This window comes from Haliotis asinina, chromosome 16 (genome assembly GCF_037392515.1).
Source record: "Haliotis asinina isolate JCU_RB_2024 chromosome 16, JCU_Hal_asi_v2, whole genome shotgun sequence".
Classification (NCBI taxonomy): domain Eukaryota; kingdom Metazoa; phylum Mollusca; class Gastropoda; order Lepetellida; family Haliotidae; genus Haliotis; species Haliotis asinina.
The window spans coordinates 16,454,058-16,477,154 of record NC_090295.1 but is presented as its reverse complement, the minus strand read 5'-3'; the positions used below and the strand labels follow the sequence as shown (position 1 = coordinate 16,477,154).

General features: G+C 44.5%; 1 protein-coding gene across 1 annotated transcript in view; it reads left to right on the top strand.

The window, feature by feature from the left end:
- LOC137268877 (uncharacterized) overlaps positions 1-22,767 on the top strand; it is a 31,052-nt gene extending 8,285 nt beyond the window's left edge. The window contains exon 10 of the mRNA XM_067803465.1: positions 19,239-22,767. Coding sequence (XP_067659566.1) covers positions 19,239-19,543 — 305 coding nt within the window. The 3' untranslated portion in view covers positions 19,544-22,767. The remainder of the gene's footprint in view (positions 1-19,238) is intronic.
- The last annotated feature ends 330 nt before the right edge of the window (positions 22,768-23,097 follow it).

Sequence of the window (23,097 nt, the reverse complement as noted above, 5' to 3'; positions counted from 1 at the left end):
ATGAACCTTTTATTTTCTACATAAATAAGAAACTAAAACTTAAACTTTTCCTTATCCTGACTCATGCTTGATTGCTGATCTCCTCCTGATAAATTTGTTCTTTTCACAGGTGTGCGAGGGACAGGCAACGTCGACTTTTATTAGTCATGTCTAAACAGATGATTTAGCTTCGGGTAGCCATATTTTTCATTAACTGCTGAATTTCATTCCATTTACCAGTCAGGTGTGTCCTCGGGGTTATGCCTTGGGTCCACCTAGTCGTCCCCTAGACCACAGAAGAGTACTTCATCAGGAACGGGGCCGTCGCAGCCTTAGAAGTCGAGATCACCATCATCGTCGAAGACAAAGTTGTCTGCAACAAAGTCATCGCATAATCAGCATCCTTCAACGAAGAAGTCCTTCAGTGACAAGATTGTCCCTCTACAGGAACGATATATCAACGATGAGCGTCTGTTGATGCTACACTTCGAGCAGAATGTCAAGCGGCATAGACAACTCTGGGTCGTCAGACAACGTAGACTTTGTCAGCAGCCATGGTCATCGCAGCAGACATCTCTACGAGTCAGCCATCACTGCCCTCAACGCAGCCGTTCAACGCAAATGTCTTCATGCAACATAAGCTTGGAAGGGTCGTGTTGAAGAAGAACAAAGACTACAATCTTCAACTACATCGACTGCTGCTCCATGTGAGCACTCAACTAGATCTGCACTCACTTCAGAGGATGAAGAGGAGGCGTATGCACACACCTGCTCAGGAAGGATCACCATCATCCTTATCATCCTGTCGCTGTTCAGAGAGAGATCCACCTATGTTGAGTGAGTGCACCTGCACAGGCAAGTGCACTCACGTGAGTGACTACACCTGTGTGAGTGGGTGTGTGCACTCACAGGTCTACTCATCAACAAAGAAGATGTTCATCAGTCGCCCAAGCTTGTCGAAGGCGCCATCAGCACTCGTCCCCTTCAGACCTGGACCGTCTCAACTACTGAATCTGCTTCTTCGACAAGATTGAAGAGGTAGCAAGGATGGTCACCCAAGACTCCAGAGAAGTCATGATGATCAAGTCCATCAACACCTTGACAACGGTACTCAAGCAGACAAGTCAGCTTTACACTAACAAATCCAAGTTCTCCAGAGTCCAGAGAGCAATACATAAAATGTCTAATACCTGAGCATCCAAGGATTGAAGAGGAGGTAAACATTGAAGATCAGGGTCATACCGACTGAAGTTTTGCACCCTCAGCCGTTCCCGTACAGCCGTCTCCATTGGGTGGATGTCTTCAACTCTACTGGAAGATCTGGGGAATTCTCAATGATGCATATGTCACGAAGATTTTTCGAGATGACTACAACATACCACTGCAAACTACACCTCCGATCACAAGAGATGACGGTGGGGGGAAAATTTCGACACATCTGCCTGGAAGACAGTTTGTCTACATCAACTTCAAGGGGCGTAAGTTTTTTTTGCGCACTTTACTCATCTAGACACGTGCTCCCCAACAGCATGGTTACAGACAAGCCTGAATGATCGCAAGGGTATCACCATTTAAACAAGATTTCACAATGATCAGTTGTCTGCTACACCGGTGATGTCACATCCACAATCTGATTGGTCCCTGGGAGACAACGCCACGCCCTGCGCAGAATGTGATGTTATTGTTCCAGTGAGGGAAGTCGTCTACATTCGACTTACAGACTTTCAACGATGGAAAGATGTTGTTTACACACTAGTTTAGCAGTCTACAGCGTCATTTGATTCTCCAGGTGGCAGAGAGATCTTCTTCAGAGGCAGGGCCTTCACAGTCGAAGAAGTCTATGTCGTTGAAGATGAAGTCATCTTCTTCCAAATCATCGCAGAATCATCATTCTTTGATGAAGAAATCATTTGGGGAAGACATTGTCCCTCTACTTGCACGACACGTCTTCAACGAGTCGACGTTGATTCTACCCAGTGAGCAAGATATCAACCAACGTAGTCAACGGGCGTCGTCATCTAGATCAACCTCAACGGCATCATCAATGCCTCACAACCATTATGAAGATCACCAGCACTACGTTAAAATACATCGCTGTCCCAGAGGATTGGTGGGTCAAACTCAAGCCAATGATCAGAACAAGTTCTACTCTCTCCGTTACCACTACAACAGTGACAATGTTTTCTCGGTCTTCTCACGTCACCTCAGGATATGACCAGATGAAGACACCTACTACTACATCGATGACAGCGATTCCTGAGTCACGGTTTCATGTCCTGACCGGTTTACGACGCTGGACATCTTGAGACCATACCCACTATGGTAGACTTGCCAGTCAATGTCTGCGCAGGAACTTACATGTTAGAACCGGCATTCAACAGCCATCTTTATGTAGACACGTCTTTCCAAGGATGGAGTGCCCATCTATACAACGAGGTTGCAGCAGGATCCTGGAAGATGGAGGATCAAGTTTTTCACATTAACCAGTTGGAGATGAAAGTGGTGATACATACGATCCATCATTGGTCGACAACACTGAGAGATAAGCTACTGATGATCCACACAGACAACTCAACAGGGGCCTTTTACATAAACAAGGGTCAACAAGATCTCCATCTCTACTACATGTAGAGACGTCTCTACTCCTTGACATCGTCAACAGTCTGAATCTCCAAATAATCTCACATACCAGGAGTCACATACCATAAATCTCACATACCAGGAGTCTGCAGCATCATGGTAGACGCCTTATCTTGTCCGCTTTGTCCATCAGCAACAAAGTGAATGCTGCATCGAGAGGCATTTCATCTAATCAGCCAGACATCCGGATCGCTTCAAATAGATTTATCACCAAACCTTTGTGTCACCGGTACCAGATCCGTTAGCTTGGGCAACAGACGCTCTCAGCAGCTCATGGGAAGGACTGAACGTGTTTGTGTTTCCCCCTTTCAGTGCTGCTACCAAGGGTCATCGACAGAATCAGACAGATGACACGACTACAACTGATTGGGTCGCACCCTACTGGCCAATGACATTGATTTCCAACACTTATAGAGGAGTGAGGACAACCAGAGCTACGACTACCAGATTGGAAAAATCTTCTCGTCCATCCCCACATGAAAAACAGGTGCACGGCAACCCATCTGCGTTCTGACTTCATGGGTGGACCATATCAAGATCTGTTTAAAACACAGAGAATACTCGGAAAGTTACTTTAGCCTTACAGAAATCCACTCGCACTCGACAAGTGGAAGCGTTTTGAGACATACGCCAAGAAGAAAGGCTTCATGGTGATGAAGGCAACACATTCGCAGATAGCAGAGCATTGAAAATATACATCGCACGTACCAAGTCTAGAAGGCAACATTTCAAGCGCCTATTTATCTCTATATCTACTGAGACACCTACGGAAGTATCATGCAACACTATCTCAGTGTGGATCAGAGCTGTTATACTGAGAGCCTTTTAAAGCAGCATGACTGGAACCTCCGCGAGCCTCCAACCCACATGATGTCAGAGCCTTGGCCTCTACACTAGCGCTGCATGGAAATTGTTCGCTATCAACTATAATGGAGGGCAGCTTTTGGGCGTATGAGACATTTGGGCCTCTCGTCATTGCTCAGCAACTAACAGTTCCCCGAACACGCAGAGTTCACTAACCCCATTTTATCACGTGACTTGTGGAAGCCATATGCTCTGCGGAGCATAATGGTGGACAGTCCATTCGCACGTCTTGAACAGACTAGCATGAGTGATTATGACCCTGTACTCATAATGGAGACACTTGTACATGAAGAGGGGTCGCAACTAGTCTTGATTACAATATCTTGACATTTAGTTGCATCAGAAACTAGCAGGATGCTAGTTACTTTCGATGTCATCATGTTCCAGTCAACGAAGCCTCCTGCAGAAGACAAGTTCGACTGGATGTGATCCCCCAAAAATCTGCAAAGAATATTAGAAGAACAGGGCCGAATTATTGCCGTTACAAGTTCGCGTTGTGGGGAAATTATTGGACGTAATTTTGACAGCCAGCAGAATCCAGCGTGGCCTGACCCACCGCCGTTTCCGATGGATTCTGTAAGCAATTAAGCATGAGTCAGGATAAGGAGAAATATGTACTTTTCTGAATATGAATCTTTTCTGAATTTTATACTTATCCTGACTCATGACGAAAACCCTCCCAGATGCACCTCACAGGCATGCTGAATTCCAATAATTCTCATGTCGGGTGATTAACAAGGAGAGAGTAACAAGCATGGTCGGTCAGCTGACCGATTGTGTGGGAAAGGGGAGGCTACACGTGGGTGAGTGCATTTTACGTCCACTTCTTTTAAAAGGGAAATTAAAGGGATTTCAGGTATTCAACTACCTTCGCCAGGGAAGAAGAGATAAGCAATTAAGCATGAGTCAGGATAAGTATAAAATATCAATTTTATTCAGAAAATTACATTATCAACCAGATAAAAGTACTAGAATCTGTACTTTACTGACAAAGTCTAGTCCAAAATATTAATTTGTTTATGAGGGATCTGTGATTGATTTACAAGGAACAAAACATGATTTGTTTGAGTGGCATACCAGAAGTTGTTCTTATAGAGAGGACAGAAGTTTGTGGATGATCAACTTCTCTATTTTGAGAATGGTGACATTTTGATATAGATTTTTATACTGTATGCTTGAGATCAGTATAAGAATCCATACCGAAATGTCACCATTGTTTTGTCATCTTCGAACAAAACATGATTCTCTTTTGCATGGGAAGAAATGCTGAAGTGAGTGAAAGAGCAAACTGAATATTCAGGTCCTTAGAACTAATTGGAGTCCAATTGATCATCCTACACCATCTTGCATTTCACATGCAATGAGTAGTATAGGGAATGACAGTTCTGGACCACTTTCAAGAAATGTCTCTACAAGGCCTTATTTACAAAATAAGGCTTTGGTTGGGCCCTTAGCTCTTGCTACTATTACCCCTACTACAAAAAGGTTGGCGTGCCTATTACCGTGTATTGGTTGGAGGTAACACTGTGCCGTACGGTACGATCAATAATTCTTCTCTTACAAACCCCCTACCCGGCCCACCCCTCAAGTAGTATAAGTTAGGTTCGTCGGCTTTCATATCCACTTTATCTATGTTGTAAGTTTTGACTGACCATATAGGATCGGTGGCTCGCTTACGGCTATCGCCCTCGTGTTCCCCTATGTCATGTTTATATCGATGAAACAGTTTAACGTGAACCGCCTACGATCTCTTTGGTGTTCATAATAAAGGCTTGTTGGGCTTTTTGTATCCCCTGTTCTATGTACTTTTTTTTCTCGTCCTCGCTGATAGCAGACTTACGAGACTTGGATCGAATATCTTGTTTCATTCCGTTATATTTTTTTAGTTCAGAGAGGATTGAACGAAACTCCTCTTCTGAGATCTTACTATCAGAGAGTGCCGTGGAAATTCGCTCACTCACTGTGTTCAGCTTTGCTTCGGCCAGAACCCTGATCTCGTCATGTTTCAATGCCTTACGATTAAGTCTGCGTGATACTAACTTCAGCGCCAACCCTGCCAACCCTGCCACCCCAGCTGTTATTTCAATACCTAGCACTATAGGTGCGGCCACGATGGTAGCTAACAACCCAACGCCTGCCGCCCCTAGTCCCATGCTGGTTGCCATAAGGGTAGTGTCAGCCCCGTCCACGATATTGAAAGCTCTATTATATTTTTTACATAGTGCTTTCCGCGTGTCACGGTCTTGTTCTAGTTGACGTTTCACATCACATAACTGCCTCAAGCGGAACCCATCTACGGTTTCCAGCGTCTTCGCTACTTCCTCTACGACTGGGTACAGACCCATCTATAATATATATTTTGAAAAATATTTTAATTGGGTTTCAGTTAATATTTCACGAATGAATTTGAAGCCTACAAGGGATAGATCATAATTAATGATAATAGGTGAGAGGCCAATAGACTTTTCTGTTGTAATAAAAACCCCAGGGAGGCTTATTAAGCGGTTTATAGGACCCCCCGGGTTATCCCGTTGTATAACAATACGGCAATATTGACCTGCGTGTTCGTTATACCAGTGTATTGTCAACCCGGGTAAAATTTGGCGTCCTTTCGAGGAGTTTTCCTGGTTAAAATACGTAAAGACGACTTCTATGATGATTGTGTAGAGGTAGTTTATTTGATCAAGATGCTCCTTGGGTAAAAAAAACTTACTGCTAAATGTTAATTTACTTTCTGTGTCAGAACTTAACCCACTTTTTTCTCCAATACGAGAATCTATCGAGACTGTTGCTTTATTCTCCGTAATGAAATCCCCGGGCCAGATACCGTTATTCCTAATCTTAGAGATGTACCCCCACTTTTCTTCTTTTAATGTGATATAAGGTGAGGCGATTGTTAAGTTGATCAGCCATTTAGGCTCTTTTAAATCTGATAACGACACCCGTCTGTACACGTTGTCCTTGAAGTGCAGGATGTATAATTCATCTTCCTCACCAGGCTGATCGAATCCCTCCGTATCTCCTAGGTCGTTAAGCGTAGTGTTGGGACGATGACTGGTCATTATTATACTATTATGATATAATTTCCAACTGGTTTTCTGATAATAATTCAGGGGTGAACTTCATACCCATGAAGTGTATGTTGTCAGGCAGGAAGATATTGATTAGTGATATCTTGTTTTCCACGATCACGTTGACCCCCTGCAGACTGGTGTTGGAGCCGACACCCACCCGCACGTAAACGTTACAAACTTGATACTGGTGTCGTTTCACCCACCCGAGTTTGATCCCCTTCACGATCTCGACATCATTCCCCGATGGTTCCCCTAGGTAGACTTTGATGATCAGTGTTGAGTTTGCCGGTAGATCCTCTAGTATAGTGACCACACCTTCGAATTCAGACACCAACTGCAATTTCACGTTTTGTATGGCTGGTTTACTCGATAGCATGTGGGCTGCCATAGTGTTGACTGGGCTGACGACTACGCTACGTCTCTGAGTTGGGACATAAGCCACGAGCAGGGTTCCATTGTTCACGACTTTGTTTAGGTGGTTGTCTTTGTTATCAGTAAACACGTAAGGGGAGACGAGTCTAATATTGAGAAACCAGTCGTTATCGGGTAACAACACCCACTTGTCATCTTCGGTGAAGACGAGCATATATGGTTTGTTTCGGGCGACGGTAGTGCTCTCAACATCGTCTAAGTCGAACAGTTTACCACCGAACGATGGGTATATTATCCAATTATTATCACCGGTGTTGACAAGGGCGTACTTAGTGTTGACTGTTGCTCTTGTGGTATCTATCATATCACTTAGGGCTCCACCGGAGGGGATTTCAACGCGTTTGTAAATGTTGTTTTTCAGATGCAAGGCGTACGATGTACCATCTACTCCGGGAGCGTCGAAACCGCGCGTGTCTCCAAGGTCGGAGATCCCGATATTGACGCATTTTTTAACTCCGGGCCCTTGTGCGCTGGTCATTTTACATGAAGCGTTAAGCTGAGGTATCCTATATTTACAGGATTATGATTTATATCTAACACCGATATTGTCAGCTCAGGTATGTTGCCCTGGGTTAATCTCTTATACTGCCGTGGTGAAAACGACTAGGTTCTACCGTCGTTGTATTTCTCAGTTTTCACCGGCACTGCTCTCAGTATAGTGGAAGGGTGACCTCCTTGAATGTTATACGTTGTGCTCACCTGATCGAGATGAATGTACAGCTCTCGGTACGGTACTAGGTCGGGTAACTTCGTGCCTGTGACGGTTGTTGTTGGTTTTATCTCGTCAGGAGACATACCGAGTATCCTCGCTAATGGTCGGCCGAGCCTCAAGGGGTTTCTTCCGTTGTTGATTAACACCACTGTACCGTTTGAGTCGTTCATCTTGAGTTCGGCTCCCAGGGGTTTGAAGACCTCGTCGTTTAGAGAGCACACGCTGTAGTAGCCGTCAGTTATCTGGCTGCGAGTTCCACTGACGAACAGCTTATTGTTGCTGGCGTTGATGTTAGTCCATTGCGGTAGGTAGGTGATATCGCAGAGTGCGACTTCGAGTTGACCTGACGTGTTATCGATCGCGTGCGTCAGCTGAACGGCCTCACCGCTCGTTATTCCTGGAAGTGTTATGTACATATTATAATATATGAATTATATATTATAATATGGATTTAGCACACTTGAAAATCGTGGTGAATGCAGATGGTACGGGGTTTAAAACAACCTTTATTAATATCTTTGAAAAATATGTCGTGTCCGTTAATAACGCGCAGGCGGTGGTAAACTGGAATCAAAACCCAATGCAGTTTTGGCAGAACCAACTCAACTTTGCTGTGTGGTGTGCGACGACAGGGTCGGGTGTGACACCAGACTACGGTATAGACGAACTGAGTAAGGCGGTTATTTTGTTTCATATTTATTATCAAACGAGACGAATATTGAAGGAAATAAGTGCTCCTCTTCCCCAAGATAAAGCGTGGAGTATGACGAATAACCCCTATGATAGACGCGCTTATGAACGTATTTGTGGGGAGTTTGAGATTCCAACGAATAAAGACTTTCGCCTTCCTGGTGTGAACCATGGTCTCGGTATAGTTCTCGTGTACTTCTACAGGTCCGGAACATATTATGCCGGTTCTAAAGATGGTTCATACAACCCAAACCGACATACATTTACAGGCCCCACAACGAATGAAAAGATCCATGTCAGCTGTATAAAGCAAACCAATCCTGATGCAGCCACAGCCTGGACTAAAATGATCTCAAAAACATCGAAAGAATTCACTCGTGCTGGTACAATACGCTTGAACGACTCGATTCGAACGTACGTGTGGGCGCTGTTGGGTGCGCAGTCGATGACGCGTTCCAACATCCTCGGTAAGGGAACTGCTTACGACGCTCAGAAACAGTTCGTTTCCAACGTTGATGATGCTATCAATTCTCCAGTTGATCTCCCGAGGGCCATCGACCGTTACCAAAACGTGTTAGAATACGCCAGATCGAAAGTCAATTACGTGTTCGGCGTGGGGTTGTACATGGCTCCGAGTGATATGCAACTGAGAATAAAAAAAGTGGTGGGTTATAACAACAAAATAGTCATAGCCACGGCGGACCAAAAGTTGGGTATCAACCCCGATATTAACACCCCCTATATCCCACACATCCCACCACATGAAAAGGGTATAGTGGCGCCACCCCCGGAGTCTGAAGTTCATGTGCCCCCCACACACCCCCATATGTATGTGGGGGTACCCCCCTATCAGCAGCATATTGATAATAAAACGGCCCTGGTGGTTGGTGGGGTAACTTTGGGACTTATTTGGTTAAAGATTTCTTAGCCGCTACGTACACCAGACCCGCCACGGCGACGATGGCTGCCCACAGGTTTTGACTGAGCCACATGGCAGTTTTAGACAGAGCGCTCAACAACCACGAGACGATGCTACCCAGGATGCCGGGAAGGGCTTCGGCGGCTTTACCAGCCAGTTTAGCTAGGCCTTCCCCGAGTTTTTTTATCCAGTCTTTAACACCACCGCCTGTGGGAGTGGGAGTTCCCCTGCCGCCAGGTGTGGGGGTTCCCCCCACCAGTGACACCACCAGGGTTGATATGATGAAACCCAATGCAGTCAGAATGCTGGCGATGGTGATCCCTTGCTCCCGGAACAATATCCGAATCCTGTTGGCTAAAGTTGTATCCTCGTTCAGTATTCTATCGATTGTTTCCCGAATACGACTGATCTGGGATCGAAGCTGTTCACGATTCGAGGAAGCGGATTCCAATCGTGTACGTCTCTCGTCTTCTAAATCGCGTAGTCGTTCATTGATACGGCGCTTCATATCATGGTTTTCAGTTTCGTTGAGTTTGGTTTTTTCCCTAGCGATGTGCTCGTCGATTTCGTTCAGTTTCCCCATGTTGTTCACGAGTTCTCCACGCACGCGTTTCACGGCTTCGTCTAAGCCGCGCAGTTCCCTTACCGGAAAGTCAAACCCCGGTAACGGTTTGTCCCAGTAGGTGCTCAACAGTTTTTCTATGCTGTCCGAGGCTTCTGTAGCACGCTGTGGTGTCATTTCATCTCTAATGGTGAGGTGGGATCTGGTAGCTTGCAGATCTTCAACAACGGCCTTAGGTATTGCACCACCGTAATCATTCGTGTTTAGATTTTTACGGATAAATTCGACACCATGGCGGCTGGCTAGAGTTGACAAGGCCAGTGGTTTTTTATTGCTCTTGTTAAAGAGGTCAACCCCTGGGTCAGACTTAAGGCGTAGAACACCCTTTGTATCAATAAAAAAATTCTTATGGTATCGACCCTGTGGTTCAACGTAGTTTTTATCTCTTCTTAAACTTTCGTAATAATCATTTACCGTTGTTTCCAAGAGTTCTTGGTTCAATGGTGAACTAGTAAATGAGGTCTCCTGCTCATCATCGAATGCCTGGGCACTAGCGCCCGGCATCTCCGTCATATCTATGTCTTCATCCATTAGTATTAAAAATATATTTCTTTTATATAACAATGTACGGCAGAAAATTAGATCCTTTCAGAAGATTGAGAGAGCCATTAGGAGCCAGAGCCGTGCGACAGTCGGTGACCATCACCAACAATCCCAGCAAGATAGACCAGAATCAAACTCTGCTGGTTAGATTTCCAAACCTTGGTGAGAATGACCTCATTGTACCAGGCACTGTTCGACTGGCGTTCAATATCACGTTGACCTCCGACAACGACAAACGCGAGCTAGTGCGGAACGTGGGTCGAGCTATCATCAAGAAAACGACCGTCAAGATCAGCGGTAACGAGGTGCTGAGTATCGACGACAGCGACGTGTTTCACTGCTACAAGGATCTCTGGAAAAGCGAGGGAGAACGAGTCAATGATGTGTACCAGGGTATCAGCAAATCAACCCGGGCGCGCATAGGGTATGTCTTCACGCAAGACCAGCAAGACAAGCTATCGGACGGTGAGAAGGCCATCGCTCGAGCATACGGGAATCGATTCTGCGTGCCGCTCGACTTCGAGTTGCTCACGGGACACGCGCCGTTTTACCAGGCCGCGCTGGGTGATAGGCTCGAATACGAGCTCACGTTTAATGACTATAGCAAAGTAGTGCGTACGCCAAACGGTGATGAGGCCAGTTATGCCATAGACAACATCTCTCTGGAGTTCGACATGGTCACTAGCCCGGAGCTGGCCAGGCAGGTTCGAAGCCAGTACTCTGGGAAGATGGCTATCCTGTACGATCGCGTACTGAGGCATAGATCAGTCGTGCGAGATAAGAGCGACACTGTGTGGAATATCAACCTGAACGTGCCGGCGCGATCGATGAAAGGTATCCTGGTTGTCCCCGTGGAGTATTACGATCCATTCCGGAGGGACAGCGAGAAGTTTTTCAACCCCGAGATTGAAAAGGTGGAAGTGACCATCGAGGGCGTGCCCAACCAGCTGTTCAGTCATGGTATGAGACCACACCAGCAGTGGGATGAGATAAAAAAGCTACCAGTGGGGGATTACATAACAAAGGACCTGGACCTCGGCTCCGTGCAGATCGGTGAATACCTGACCACCAAGTACGCCCTATGGTTGGACATGCGATCCACGGATGATGATAAACTGCACGGTAGCGGGCGCCGTATAGATAACGGCAGCGAAGGGATAACCATCCAGATTACTAAGAAGGCTCAACCCGCTGGTAAGTTGAAATTATATCTGTACGTTATTATGGACGCGCAACTTAATATAGACAATGGGAGATTCGTGCAAGCCATCTACTGATGGGGGGTACTCCCCCACACCCCCCAACAATAAACAGTCCCCACTGCCCCACACCCCCCGGGGGTACCCACAACTACCCACTGACCCACACTGCGCCATAGTGTGCGGGCAGACTGGCTGTGGGAAGACCGTTTTCGTGTTGGATATGTTGGAGGGTTACTACAAGGATGTGTTCGATAACATCGTTATCATGTGCCCTACTCTGAGCATGAATAAAACGTACGCGCGACCTTGGGTGATGACGGACCCGGACGTACACAAAATCGACCCTGGAACACGCCTGCAGGACTGGTTGAAAGCTCTTCACGAGAAATTTAAAGGGGAACCGACGCTGTTTATACTGGACGACTGCAGCGCTAATCGCGAGATAACAAAAAAGAGAGACATGCTATCGTACCTGGCCTTCTCCGGCCGGCATGCAAATCACAGCGTCTGGGTGCTAACGCAGAAGTTCAACTCGGTGTTGAAAGACCTCAGGGAGCAGACGCGATGGGTGGCCTTATTTCACTGCAAGGACAGGGATTCGTTCGAGGAGTGTTTGAGAGAGAACGATGTGATGAGCAAATTAGAACGGGAACGGGTGAAGAAACAGCTCGCTGAAACTAAACACGCTAAGCTCGTGCTCAAGACCGACCAACCAGTAGCATATATAGTATGCTAAGCAAAGCTAAGCAAAGCTAAGCAAAGCTAAGCAAAGCTAAGCTAATGCTAAGCATATAGCTATGATATTTGAAGTATTTGTCGTGTGCAACTTAACCTTCATTTCTCTGTGTTTTGTCTGCATCGGGTATTATATAGTTAAAACTAAATCTTACTTGTTATATTATAAGATGGAGTGTGAGGAATTGCTCGAACAGTTGGGGGTCTCCCCCACGCCGCCGGCAGGCCCCACTGATGATAAGAGAGAGAAACTGGTGGCGTTGGCTGTTGGCGGCAAAGCCAAACATTACTTTGGAGACTACACCCCGGATAAAATTCACAAAATGTCAGCCGAAGAAATCGATAAGCTGTACGCTAGATACGAGTCCCGGCTCGGAGCAGAAATGACAAAGACAAAAGGATCGGCTATGACCCAGATATACACCGGTATTGTATCACACTTCCTTCCCATTCCACCAGAGCGTCGACTTTACCTGTGGGAGGACCTCGAGAAAGACCCTTTTATCGAACACGCCGTGAGCTCTATCAGCTGCGGGCTGTACCACAAATATGGTATGTTGTTGGCTCCAGTGACGGCGGCGATTATCACGGCAAAACATTGTCAATTTGAGAGAAAAAATAATAATAATAGTATAGATGGATGCTGCTCCCGAGGTGACACAGGAACCAGTGAGGGAAACCCCTCCCGAGGTGATACCCCCCACAGTGACCCCTTCACAAACAGTAACCAGGCAGAAGAATCCTAAGAGAGTAGCTGCCGGTAAAAAACGGTGGTGTAACCAACATAAAGTGACCAACCCAACCCGACTGTTGTTGGCTGTAGGCGTAACTGCTGCCGTGGTTATAACATGGTTATACGTGGGGGTACCCTCCCACAGTGAGCCACCACCCAACAGTGAGCCCCCCACGGTAGACCCGCATATCATGTTATAATTTTAATATTTTATATCATATACATAATGTCTGAGGGGAAAACGTTCGTCAACGACGCATACCACGCCACAGTGGTCGCCAGTCTAGCCGTAGGGTACGCTCGGTTGACTAAAATGGTGCTTAAACAACCAACTATCAAGCTAGATTTCAACCTGCAGGATATGGGTATGCTCATAATGAACCTTGGTATGGCTATGGCCACAAAAGACATCCTAGTAAAACAAGGAATAATACCTGATAATATAATGAAATAAATATAGGGATGGCCACGATAGCTATGATGGTCGGTGGGGCGTTAGTGAATGCCCTGGCATTTTCCGGGAGTAATTTCCTCTTCTCGAAACTACGAGATGATCACGCGGCTGAAATACAGGAAGAAAGGAAAACGCCTCCAGAGGATCGATTTTATTAACGAACAACTCAAGCGTGAAAACCATGCCATTAAAACATTCAACGATGTCGATGAAGCAATGAAAGAATACTACCTACTAACTGGTAAACAATTGGAACCGCTAAATAAACCCACACTCGCTCAGTACTACACACCATCCAAGGGACAAATGAATCGTGAACTGGGCTTCATAGTGTTGGGTATAGCAGCTACTGCATTGGTTGCGAAGCAATTAAATTAAAATACCTATATAAGTAAACATGAGACCCGCTCCATACCGATGCGAATATATACTTATGGGGAAGACCGAGGCCTGTGGTAGGAAATGCAGAAATCAGGGGTTCTGTTGTTTCCATATGGGAAGTCCTAACTACACGTGTTCTGTGTGTGGTATCGGGGTTAAAGGACACTACTGTCTATGTAAAGCTCACGGAGCGAACGTAGTCAGACATCAACTCATCTACAAGAATAAAAAAGGCTACATAAAAGAACGTAGGCGACTGCTCAAGATAGACTCCCGTGTGTGAAAGGGTTACCTCCCCTTACTGTGAACCAATTAGACATTGGTTCTCTTAGGTGTAAACACGATGTCTACTGTAAGCGAGCTCAAGCGGGTCGCAAAACAGAGAGGTGTGATCGGGTATTCTAGAATGCGGAAGTCAGCATTGTTGAGATTACTAGGTTTAGAAGCCCCTCCTACAGTAAAACAATTAAAAGCTCAAGCAAAACAGCTTGGATACACGGGTTATTCAAACCTGGGGAGAGCCGGGTTAACCGCATTGTTATCACATGCCCCCGTAGCAAAACCTCCCACTGTAAAACAACTGAAAGCCGAGGCACAGGATTTGGGTTTAGGCGGGTATTCCCGTATGAGAAAACCACAGCTTATAGAATTATTACGACAGAATAGAGCTATTGACCTACAGTTCGTGCGCACTGAGCGCGCTGTAGGCAACTATTTGAGAGGTTGGCGCATGCACGTTGATAGAAACATAGACATTACAGATATCAAGCCTCTGATAGCTGATAAGGTCAACCAGGAACTAAATAACCTAGGAAGTATCAAGTTTCAGATCACAGTGAAAATGTCGCTCGATAAGCAGGTTGGGAGTACCACTGAGTATGTTCAGCCTTACTTCCGAGGTCAACAAGAGGTCGCCACACATACAGAGACCATTGATACATCAATCGATACCAGTTTTCAGCAGATACGAGAATACCTAGAACGCTACACACACTTGGGGTCCGGGTGGGCTGTAGATAAAATCGATAATGTCTATCTAGACATAGCTAACTACGTGCCGTTCAGAGGCGGGTCATACCTAGCCTTGCCTCCCTACTATAGGAATAAACATGCCATAGTAAACGTTAAGAATAGAGGAAACGATTGCCTGAGGTTAGCTATCAGGTCAGCCTTATTTCCAGCTGGCACTCATTCAGATAGGCTTTCTAGCTATCCCCAAGACGATGGGCTCAACTGGGATGGTATAGATGAACCCACCCCCATATCCCAGATCACTAAAGTAGAAAAACAGAATAATCTGGCTATAAATGTCTTTGGGCACGAAGGTAACACAACAATAGTACACAGGGTCAGCCCGGTGAAGGATCGCCAAGTTATCAATATATTCATGATCCAACGAGGTGAAAAGTATCACTACACGTGGATAAAACATCTCAGCCGGTTGTTGCACGACCAGTCGAAACACGATGGGGAAAAACACTTTTGTGTACGATGCCTACATGGCTTCACCCGGGCTGATTTATTAGAATCCCACCGGGATGATTGTCAAGGTGTGGGGCAGACGGCCATACGAGTCGACATGCCTAAGGAAGGTGACAATATCCTAAAATTCAGTAACCACAAGAACCAAATGTCTGTGCCTTATATTATATATGCCGATTTCGAAGCCTTAGTTGTGGGGGATACCCCCAGTGGTGCCGCCGGCGAGGCTCCCATCACCCACAAAACACAAGAGCATAAAGCCTGTTCGTTTGGATACATTGTCGTCCGTTGTGACGGGGAAACGAAAGCTCCGGTAGTGTATAGGGGGCCTGACGCGGCTGAAAGGTTTCTAAAGTGTTTGCAGGAGGAAGAAAAAATTATTAGGAATGCATTGTATAAAATCGCTCCCATGCGTCTGACCCGAGTCGACAGGCTAGCCCACGCTAGTAGCACTAACTGTCACGTGTGTGAATCACCACTTAACGGTGATTCGGTGAGAGATCACTGTCACATAACTGGTAAGTATAGAGGCGCCGCTCACAACGCGTGCAACCTCAAGCTTAAAATCAACCCTAAGACAATAAACATCCCCGTTGTCTTTCACAACTTGAGAGGGTACGACTCACACTTGATCATGCAGGCCATCGCGAAAATCGATGGTAATATAACGTGCATCCCCAACAACATGGAGAGATACATCTCCTTCAGCTTAAACGGACTTAGGTTCATTGACTCGTTTCAGTTCCTCCTGTCGTCACTCGACAGTCTGGTCAAGGCCAACAATACCTTCCCTATCACCGATCGATACACAGACGCCGAGACTAGACCCCTGCTTATGAGGAAGGGTGTGTACCCCTATGAGTACATGGATAGTTGGGCTAAGTTCACCGAGACCAGACTACCCCCTATTGACTGCTTTTATAGCAAGCTGAATGAGGCGTCCGTCTCACGAGATGATTACTCGCACGCGACTAACGTATGGAATAAACTGGGTTGTAAGAACCTGGGTGATTATCACGACCTGTACTTGAGGACAGATGTACTGCTGTTAGCCGACGTGTTTGAAACGTTTAGGCGGACATGTTTCAAGCAGTATAAACTCGACCCCGCATGGTATTACACCAGCCCAGGTCTGTCGTGGGACGCCTTGCTTAAAAAGACCGGAGTTAATTTGGAATTGCTCACAGATTACGACATGCACCTATTCATTGAGAAAGGCTTGCGAGGTGGGATTTCCATGGCATCCAAACGATACGCGAAAGCAAATAATCAATACGTGAAAGGTTACGATCCTAACAAACCAACCAATCACATTCTCTACCTAGACGCAAACAACCTGTACGGCTGGGCCATGAGCCAGTATCTACCTACAGGGGGATTCGAATGGGTACCACACGTTGATGTTATGGGGGTTGCACCAGATTCAAACAAAGGGTATATCCTCGAGGTTGACTTAGAGTATCCCAAGGAATTACACACATCGCACAACAGCTACCCCCTGGCCCCCGAACGTATGAGGGTTAACCCAGACTGGATGTCTGAGTACCAACATAACTTGTCAGGTGGGCGTGTGACAGACGTTGAAAAACTCGTGCCTAACTTAATGAATAAGACCAAGTACATCGTTCACTATCGCAACCTACAGCTGTACCTGTCGTTGGGTATGAGGCTGACCAAAATACACAGGGTGCTCATGTTCGACCAGAGTCCATGGATGGAGCCCTACATCAGAATGAACACAGACCTACGAAAAAAAGCCACCAGTGATTTTGAGAAAAATCTCTACAAGCTCATGAACAACTCGGTGTTTGGTAAGACTATGGAGAACCTGAGGAAACGCGTGACCGTGAAGCTGGTTCGGTCGAGTGAGGAAGACAAGCTCAGGAGATTGATAGCCAGTCCGGCATTCAACCGTAGTAAGATATTCACAGACAACCTGGTTGCCCTACACATGAAGAAAAGCCACATAAAATTCAACCGGCCTGTTTACGTGGGGATGAGCATCCTCGATTTATCCAAACACCTGATGTACGACTTTTACTACAACGAGCTCAAGAAACAGTACGGCGACAGGTGTGAAGTGCTGTACACTGACACGGATTCCCTGCTGATGGAGATTCGAACCGAGGACGTGTACGAGGACATGAAAAAACACCTTGATTTATACGACACCAGCGATTACCCTAAGACCCATGCCATACACAGTACTGTAAATAAAAAGGTCCTAGGTAAGATGAAGGACGAGTGTGCTGGCACGCCCATAGCCGAGTACATAGGGTTGAGACCGAAGATGTACTCCATACTGAAAGCCGACAATAGTGAGATCCGGAAGGCTAAGGGGGTTAAGAAGTATGTGGTGAAACAACACATCAAACACGCCAGATTCAAGGAAGCCCTGTTCAAGACCCGTACCTTTAGGCATAAAATGAACACACTTAGAAGTGATGGACATAAGATATACGGACTGACTATAAACAAGACGTCCCTGTCGCCTATGGACACGAAACGTTGGATAGCTATTGATGGGATAAACACATACGCGTATGGACATGAAAAAATTTGAGGCTATTTACTACAGCCCGCGTGGGTACTGGAAAGGAGCTAGCGCAGTATATAAGCTAGCTAAAATAGCGCGAGTACCCCCGGAGGAAGCCAAAGCGTGGCTTGAAAAACAAGCCCTGTGGCAGATCTATTTGCCGGCACCACGCTACGTACCTAGAAGGAGGTTCGGTATTAACATACCTAATAGCGTTCACCAGGCAGACCTACTGTTCCTACCCCACGACAAGAGGTACAAATATGCCTTAACCGTAGTGGACGTAGCCAGTCGTTACAAGGAAGCCGAACCCTTGACCACGAAAGATTCGGCCCAGGTAGCCAGAGGATTCGAACGCATATACAAACGCAGTCCGCTGACGTGGCCAACAGAGCTGCAAGTTGACCCCGGACGGGAGTTCATGGGTGCCGTGTCACAACTGCTAGCCAAACACGATACAAAGGTCAGGCGTGGCACGGCCGGAGCCCATCGCAGCCAAGCCATAGTTGAGAGATTTAATAGGACTTTGGCTGAGCGCTTGTTCGGATATCAGTATGCTAGGGAGATGGTCACCCCTGGAAAACGATCGACTGAATGGGTCACGAGGTTACCCAAGGTGGTGTCGGCAATCAACCATGAAGTCACCCGTCTCACCGGTAAGAAACCGGCAGACGCTATCAAACTAAAATCAATAGTTGCAGAGTCGGCCGCTCCATTGCGTGGGAAGGAGAAACAGATACCAGATAGGGCCCTAGTGAGGTATCTATACCAGCCGGGGGAACACGAGGGCGATAGCCGTAAGCGGGCCACCGATCCTATATGGTCAGTCAAAACTTACAACATAGATAAAGTGGATATGAAAGCCGACGAACCTAACTTATACTACTTGAGGGATGGGCCGGGTAGGGGGTTTGTAAGAGAAGAATTATTGATCGTACCGTACGGCACAGTGTTACCTCCAACCAATACACGGTAATAGGCACGCCAACCTTTTTGTAGTAGGGGTAATAGTAGCAAGATCTAAGGCCCCAACCAAAGCCTTATTTACTAAATAAGGCTTTGTAGAGACATTTCTTGAAAGTGGTCCAGAACTGTCATTCCCTATACTACTCAATGAAAGCCATACACTGATGAATTCACATGATCAGATATATATCAATTACCTGCAGTTTACCAAACATTTCTATTGATAAAAAAATCCAAACATTGTCAGAACAGTCAGTGTATTTTATGTTTCCAGAGCAAATCAAACTACTAACTGGGCATACAGCTAAGCCGGACTTCTTAAGCAAACTGACATGGATTTCACTGAATCATCATAAAGAGATCACTCACATCGACACAGTGAGGGCGTTCCACTTTGGCAACAACTACTTGGTGGAAGTGGACATCGTGTTGCCAGAGACGATGACGTTGGGCGAGGCTCACAACATCGGGGAGTCCCTGCAGCAGCGTCTGGAAAACCTTGACAGGGTGGAGCGAGCCTTTGTACACCTCGACTTTGAGACCACACATAGGCCCGAGGAGGAACATAAGACTGTATAGAACAGTTGGTGGTGTAAGAGTTTATGATTAGAGGAAGGTCGTCGGGTGGTGTAGGAAGTGATGATTAGAAGAAGGTTGTTGGGTGGTGCAAGAGTTGATGATTAGAGGAAGGTTGTTGGTGGTGCAAGAGTTGGATGATTAGAGGAAGGTTCTTGGTGGTGCAAGAGTTGATGATTAGAGGAAGGTTGTTGGGTGGTGCAAGAGTTGATGATTAGAGGAAGGTTGTTGGTGGTGCAAGAGTTGATGATTAGAGGAAGGTCGTCCGGTGGTGCAAGAGTTGGATGATTAGAGGAAGGTCGTCCGGTGGTGCAAGAGTTGATGATTAGAAGAGGGTTGTTGGGTGGTGTAGGAGCTGATTGTCATGTGGGTCAGGACTTCATTGGAGGGAAATTGTCAGGTGAGTTCAAGATTATTGGAAGATTGAAAGGTGTTTGCAGTTGTTTAGAGGAAGGTTGTCAGATGATATTGGCTGATGAGAGGAACGTTAAAAAGTATAAAGCCTTGAGTACAATGCCAGAACTCCACATGATGCCAATTAATGTTCCAGTTCCTCAATATAATGTCAATAAATGTTCCAGTACCTCATTATAATGCCATTTATCATGCCAAAAAGTTGACTTAGCAAATCAGCTGCTTTGATGAACTGAATAAGTAGAATATGTACAGGATTTTTCTCAACTCAAATGTAACTCGAACTTCTCAAATGTAATTCCTGTGGGTTTGGGCACTGACAGTGTTCTATCAGATTGACAAAACTTGTGACACAAGAATAATTAAGTCATATAGTAATGACTTGGTTGTCATTGTTCCTCATTTACTCGGATCAATGCTCATGATGATAATTACTGTACTGTATTGTCCTATGTCTTCAGTTTGAAGTTCAAGTTCAAACATTGCAGCGTATCTGATTGAGAATGATAAACTTTGACATACTAGTACTTGAATATCAAGTCATCATTGAGTATCATTCGGAATAATCAATGAACAAACTGGCTGGGAACTTGAAAATGTTATACCAGAAGGGTTAATTATGTTGTACAATTTACTTTTACATCAATATTGTTTTTTCAAATATATATTATTCTATGTTGATATTTCATTTCTTAGTTTTGTCTTGGTTTTATATATATATATATATATATATATATATATTGTATTTCAAGTTTGTTGCTTTACTTTTCATTTATGAACAAATGGATCTTAGGAATATTTTGTTTACAACGGTGCTGATTTTATGCTGCCATGTTGTTGATGTTTTCTCATATTTTGTTGATGTTCCAGTTTTGCTTGAAACTGCAGTGATTAATGTTACTCCTTCTAAACTTACCTCATTAGACAGTAATATTCAATTGTACAGCTATAGATCTGATAATATTTTTTGTCATCCTGTATATTAATAATTAATTATGATTGTTTCCAATAATTCTGTTGGTATTTGTTTATGTTTTGTCTATGAAATGAATGTACGATTGGAATCAACAAAGCTGATGTTCAGTCTAAATTATTGAACTCTGATATGTCAAAATCAAAAGCATTCTTTGATCTCTGATCAAGTTACCTCCCTTTGCTCAGAATTTGGGCTGTTTTACTTGTATTTTTCATTACCAAAAGGCATCACTTATCCCACATTCGGTGCTATTGTCCTTCATGTAAGCGAAGATTTATCGAGGGCATACACACAGTATACTGTCTCCAAACTGACCAGTCCTTGATTAATCACTGACAGCCAGAAAATTATGCAACAAGACATTTATGGGTTGCCCTTCCACTTTTGGTTTCTGAAATTTTCCTTGGTGTTCAGGTTCATTTCTTCTTAGGTTTGAGTATTGCCAAAATTTTCATAATGGAATACATTGTGATATGTGTTGGTGTATTGCAATGTGAACTGCAAAGCATTGTGAAAGTGAAATTAGTGTTTCCTATTTTTTTAAACAATGCCACTGGCCACTGACGGGACTCACATGTGATTGTACAAGAGACTAGTTAGAAAACATTTCCAAATTCAAACCTTTGCTTTAAAGTTTGGATCTAAAAGATAGTGTCAGTGGTGGTGTCCGCCATTTTGGTTTTGTTTATCTCTACAAAAAGTGCTGGTATCAATCAATTGTTTTTATTTCTTTGGTCTAAAAGTCAACCAAATGCAAATATATGACCAATAAACATTCTCCAAACTATTAATGTATAATAGTCTAAAGGAAATAGAAATATTATTGGAATTTTTTTACAACAGCATGAAAATTACAGATCCAGGTCACAGAAATTGCTGATCATATTGGTTCATATTGTGAGGTTCGAATTGCAACATAAAGGTTAAATGGTACTGTCACCTCCTATTAGTTCTTACTTGATATTTTGATATGTCTGAATCAGTACTGCTCAGAAATGACTAATTTTAACGTTTCTCACACAGATTAGAAGCAAGAACATCACCCAGAACAAAGTTGTTTTGTGTTTTTGTGTGATGTAGTCCTCACTCATTGTGTCATTAGGTAGTGACTCACGAAAACTGAGTCTCAGTAAATCAAACCCTGTACCAGTTTTGACCAGGTGCAGTGCAGATATTTATCCAGATGGAGCACCGTATCAATATTATAGCTCAGCTTCATGCTCAGGATAACTGTCAAACCTTTGCTCATCAGTCAGTGTTTTGGTTGATGATAATGCTGTTGGATCTTCCTGTGGCATGAAACTACGTTCACTTAATATTCAGGTGGGGTTTTTTTTCATTTTGAGGATTTTTAAGTATCACTTCACAAGGTGGTAGTGTCAAACGAATAAATTATTTTACCATTCAGTTTTCCATGAAACAGCATAATCACTTCCTTTTTTGTCCCATTCAAAGTCTGTTTTGACCATATTTTTTGACACTATTACTTTTAAGTTGGCTACTTACAGCATCACTGCTCAATAATTCGTGCTGCATTGTATAAAATATTTGTGTTGTATACAACACTATAACATTGAGGAAAACAATCTCCAGTGAGCCAATGTGATGACATGGATTATCTCCCTTTGATCAGCACTGAACATTAATGAACCTCTCACATTGTCATTTCTTGGGAGTCAGTTGACAATTATGAACAAGAAATAATCATCTTCATATTTCTCAGATCTTGAAATAAAACCTACTCTGATCTTACTGTAACATATCCAAACAGTATTTTGTTATAACGTTGATGAATGAAGTATATCCATGTACCTCTATAGTAATAAATTGTTCTGAGTAACCATGACTTGTTTGTCTTCATATCTGGCCAGTGCTCTTAAAATGTGGTTGTCCTTCAATCATATTTCCATGTAATAGGACCATCCATCTTCATATTTATGTCTGGCTATATAATATGCAGTCCTACTGAAATCAGATGCAGTTCCTGTCCGCATGGTGACAACTCATCCTTCGTCTTTGTATTTGGAGATGCTGAATGAAGGATTCAATCATCTTTCTCAAACAAATGGCTGCATTTTTCCATTATCTCGATTCAGAAGTTGTAACTTTGATAAAAGAAGAACACACGTATTCCTTGAATGGAACTACTGTACTCAGGAAACACATG